The following is a 4,769-nucleotide window of genomic DNA, read 5'->3' as shown; positions in this document are numbered from 1 at the left end:
TTTCATACCATAAAAATTATGTCTAAGACATTTTGTCGAAAAATGAATAGTTTCGGAAATAATTGTTTGCTTCCATACTTTTTCCCCACCCTGTATATAATAGGATTTGATATTCACATCTTACATATCTTGACTCGATAAGAAGAGCCGTTCACAGGAACAAATGAGGAATTGCTATGAGTTGACTAATTGCACCTGCATTCTAAACTATTACATTCAAATGTTGGATTTTTAAACGGAAATTATACCATAACGATGGCTGAAAAAAGCAGCTGACGTCGGTAATATATGTATTGTTATAGAATAAAGAAAAATTGTATCGTACATCTATAACAACTGTGTATTAGCTCTTAGTTGCCAATTTATTTTGTAATATCATCTTAAAATGATATCAGAGACCAACTCTTAAGTTTTGTTACGATTTTTACTGGATACCCCTGTATATTAACAACAAAATAGAAATGTAACTACAAAATTGTTCATTCAGTATTATATAAAGCACTTATTATCATTGCAGAGACTTGTCTACACTTTGGAAATTCATGTTGGGGAGGTATGTAGTATTAGTAATATTAATAATAATAGTAGTATTAGTAAATTAATTCTTCATGGTCACACTTCAAGGAAGCCACACGATAGTTACTTTGGGTTAAAATGACCCGAACCGTTTCTGAAGTGTTACAAATCAATAATATCAGTTCCATTGACTTCAAAAAATATAATTTCATTCTTTAAAAAAATAAGGTAATGTTAGACATATAAAAAAACTCTTCTTATGAAAATAAATTAACAATACCAAAGGGCAAAGAAAGAGTCAAATACACATCAAAATAAATTCAAATCAAACGTATTGTTACGACGCGAGGTGTAACGATTTTAAATATTTTCGCGTTTATGAATTACTTGGTTAGGATGCAGCGGTAGTAGTATGTGGGCAGCCATGAAGCGTCAAAACAAACCCCCACCACTCCACCCCTGACGTCAAAACAAACCCCCTCTGCCCCCCTAGACGTCAAACAAATCCCCCTCCATTCCCCCCTAGACGACTAGAGGGGCCTGTCTGGAAAAAGGGAGCGCTCTGACTGGTTGGTGACGCGAGGGTGGAGTAATGAAGTAATTAAATGGTGACGCGAGGGTGGAGTAATGAAGTAATTAAATGGCGTGTTTCGATTGATTCGCTCCATGGCTGCCCACGCTACGATCGGTTCGCTCCATGGCTGCCCGCGCAACGATTGGTGAAGGAGAGGGCGCGTTGAGTGAGAGAGAGAGTGAGAGTGAAAATAAAAAACCGTCAAGTCCAAGAAAATGGCGGAGGTGGAGAAAATAGGTCCCCGAGACAGTTTTTTGCCAGAGGGGGAAAAGGGGGAAAGGTTCAGGCTTCGGAGAGGAATGCGGGAATGATTTATGGCCCTTCGTTTTTTTCGCACCTCGGCGTCCTGGTTAGACGCAATGAAGAAAGTCTTCTTTTATCGCTTATTTATTTTTCTATTATTTAATGCTGTGCGATCGATTTTTTGTCTGGAAGGACAGGAGGAAAACAAGAATGGGCAAGTTCGTACCTATTTATAACAGAGCTGGGATGATTTACTCGTTTTAGATAAATTCTTTTTTTTGCCCTTTATGTTAGCGTTAGTCTTATTTCGAAAAATGACAAAAGTTTTTATTAATTTAGTTATAACAAAGAATATGATAAAAGAAGATGTCGGTTGGAAGGGAACGAAAAAGTGATTAAGAAAATAACAGACGTGGCGTACAGTGACAAAATTGAAAAAAAAGATGTTTATTGATAAAATAACGTTGTTACATAAAATAGTTCCTTCACGAGAATAATCGTTTATTTTATATTTTACTTTTTAAAAGAGTAGACGATTGAACATGACGGCATACAGCATAAGAATTAATTGTTTTACATTTACAACGAAGAAAATATTTATGAAATAACTGTGCAATCAATCGATCATTGCGTTTACAATAAGAGGTAAACAGACTAAGAAATTGGCTAAGATTATAACCATTACACATAAAATATAGAAATACACAGCAGTAGTGCCCGCAAGTTTGAGAAAGTATTCCTTGCAGCGTCGTCGTATTCCAACGATACGTAGTGGAGTTTTGGCAAAGTCGTAAGAGGAATCTTGAGTCCAAGGGCGGCAATCCGTAGCTATCGAAATATGTTCCTGTACCGCATTCGTCGATGTAGAAGGCGACCCAGTGCTGGCCAGGTCGATTGTGATCGTCTGTGTTAGCGAATGGCAGTCGAGGTGATCCCGATTTACTACGGCTCGATTGGACATCACCAATCACAGCGACCGGTGCTTAGGAGCTTTGTAATCTCAAGCGCTGTGAGTGGCTCGTGTCCAATTGAGCCGTGTCCAACTGGGTGCCACCCAGGCGTTTAAAACTTCCAGTGAATTCATTTTTCGGCGTAGATGAGCGTGAGAGAGGAAATGTATGCGTAAATTCAGAATTTACCTCTTTTGCCAGTACGTGCGTTGTAAAGTTCTCAAAAATACTAGACGTTTGCGAAACACTAGTGTTAGCTTTATCTCTATCAGTCGTCGATTTGAATTTCGGACGATCTTTTTTCTCCTCAGCTGTCGTTTGTTCGTCCTCGCTTTAGTTCGCCTTTTCTGTCACGATATTTTTCCTCCACGCCTCGATGTTGCGAAATATATTGTTTTTCTGATTTTTAAATTTAATTGAAAAATTTCCGCTGTTTGTTTTTTCGCTCTCGACGTCGCTCTCGCTGCAGTTTTCTGAAGGAAGACTATCGTAGCTCGAATTGCTGCTATTTCGTATAGCTAGCCAACGTTTCAGTTTGTAAGCGTTGCGTAAGGGGCAATGTAATTCAACGTTGGTTCAAAATCCGTGGTGCGTGCAACGTTGCGGATTTCCGCAATCTCCGAAATCTGGCAGATTTTTGAAAGCCGAAGAAATTCCTTCCAGATTATATACGTTTCTGGAGAGTAAATTATTCAGATAACGTGACTTCTCTTGTCCTCTGGTATAGATGTAGCGTTCGTGTCGTGTAATAGCTCGTATCGTGAAGTATGTAGGATTAACGTCTCCTTCGAAATATTCGATTCCGTGATAATTTCGTGTAAGCCAGTTGTTTTCTCGTCTTGCTCTCTCAGGTAATTCTCCAAATAGATAAGGTGGCCTCATAATCCAGTGCCCGGTGATCGTCGCATTAATCACAAGAACCGCGACTTCTTTCGGAATAAAGTTGTCTTTGACATCGCGAAAACCTTGTATGTCGATGACTATATCCATTATATATTCGAATTTTCGCTGCTCTTTTTATGTCACGAAACGTCAGCGTCGGTGTCACGAACAAGACTGAAGCTTTTTTCGTCGTCTCACGTGGAATTAGATTAGAAATAATGTGTAGTGGGGAGAAAATATTTTTCTCACGAAAGGCATAGAGCTAACCGGAAAAGTCGTCAATGATGACGCGAGGAATCGATTTCTAAAACGTTATCGAACTTTGCATAGACGATACAATTAACCGGTTAAGTGGTATTGTAGCATATATGCACAAAAAGAATCCGTGCCAAAAGTGGTATTGTAGCATATATGCACATCTTGAATAACTTCTATATTATTCAACGAATTTGCTTGAAATTTGGTATACTATTGTTTTTTGGGCTTCTGAACTCGATTTTGGCGTCAAATTTGTAAAATTTGATGGCGAACACAACATGGCGACTAATACGTTGAATGAAAATGGCGATTTTTGTATATATATTGCAATTACGTTTTACCCCCGCAGTTTTTGATGAATTACTTTCAGTATCATTATCTGTAATTTCCTCCGCAAAAAAATCATCGTCACTTTCTTCCAAATCAGACAAATTGCAGTCAGAAGATACAGGTGAAGGTGATCGTGTTCTCTTCTTAGATTGTTTTGTCATTTTTTTGAACTCGGACATGTTTTACATTTATTTGTAAATATCGCGCTGGAACGAATCAGTCCGGCTCTTTATATACGAAATGAAATCAGCGACCCAAAAACCCCCAGGGCCAAATTTTGGTATATTTTAGTTCACAATTGACGCCTACCACTTTTGGCACGGAATGTTTTAAAAAGCCTACCACTTAACCGATTAATAACGCTTCGATGTACGCACGGTAAGCGTAAACGTTGTTTGGAGGCGACAAGAGTTTTTGATTGAAATATACGTCGATTTGGTTGAACATGGAATGCAGTAAATGATTTACGGGTCCTACTTTGGCCACGTCGGCGGCTATGACCGATGTACTCTCCCCACGTTCGCTTTCTACGCGTATGCGAAGGCTTAACATGGTGTGAGTGAGATCTAGATAGTCTTCTCCATGGCCGGGTATGACGAATTCTACGGGTGAGTCGTCCGTGAGCGAAGTTACGGGTTTGTAATAAATCCATTGCGAACTCTCGATGCTGGTTTGCGTAGGTGGTAGAGAGAAGAAATCGAGTTCGCACTTTATACACTCGCTTGAGTGGGTATGAAGAAAGGACATGCTCTTTTTCTCCAGTCACGAATTCCTATCTCAATTAAGAGAATATGTCGGATACGTCGCGTTTCTTGACTCGATGCTTCCTAGTGGATGGTTTTTTGATTTTTCTCCCTGCGGCGCGAATTTTCTTTTTCTTCGTCACTTTTTAGCTCTTCTTCCCTGTGCTACTTCTCGATTTTCTTTTGACTGCCCGACGTCGTTTACGAAGCGCGATACGACTATTCCGACCTCCGAATGGAAACTGAAGTGCTGCGGACTTTGCGGATATTTTA

The 4,769-nt window shown here is 39.4% G+C and overlaps 1 protein-coding gene across 1 annotated transcript; it reads right to left on the bottom strand.

Moving 5' to 3' along the window:
- Positions 1–4,098: 4,098 nt before the first annotated feature.
- Positions 4,099–4,500, bottom strand: LOC108770521 (uncharacterized protein F54H12.2-like). The gene has a single exon (XM_018522155.1). It carries the CDS (start codon positions 4,498–4,500, stop codon positions 4,099–4,101), a length of 402 nt encoding a protein of 133 aa, XP_018377657.1.
- Positions 4,501–4,769: the final 269 nt, after the last annotated feature.

Source organism: Trachymyrmex cornetzi, unplaced genomic scaffold (genome assembly GCF_001594075.2).
Source record: "Trachymyrmex cornetzi isolate Tcor2-1 unplaced genomic scaffold, Tcor1.1 scaffold1285, whole genome shotgun sequence".
NCBI classification, from domain to species: Eukaryota; Metazoa; Arthropoda; class Insecta; order Hymenoptera; family Formicidae; genus Trachymyrmex; species Trachymyrmex cornetzi.
The sequence above is the reverse complement of the archived record's forward strand: the minus strand, read 5'-3'. Positions and strand labels throughout refer to the sequence as shown.

What these genes read in the sequence shown, in the direction of transcription:
- LOC108770521 (XM_018522155.1), bottom strand. Translation starts at nt 4,500, where the DNA reads ATGTCCTTTCTTCATACCCACTCAAGCGAGTGTATAAAGTGCGAACTC.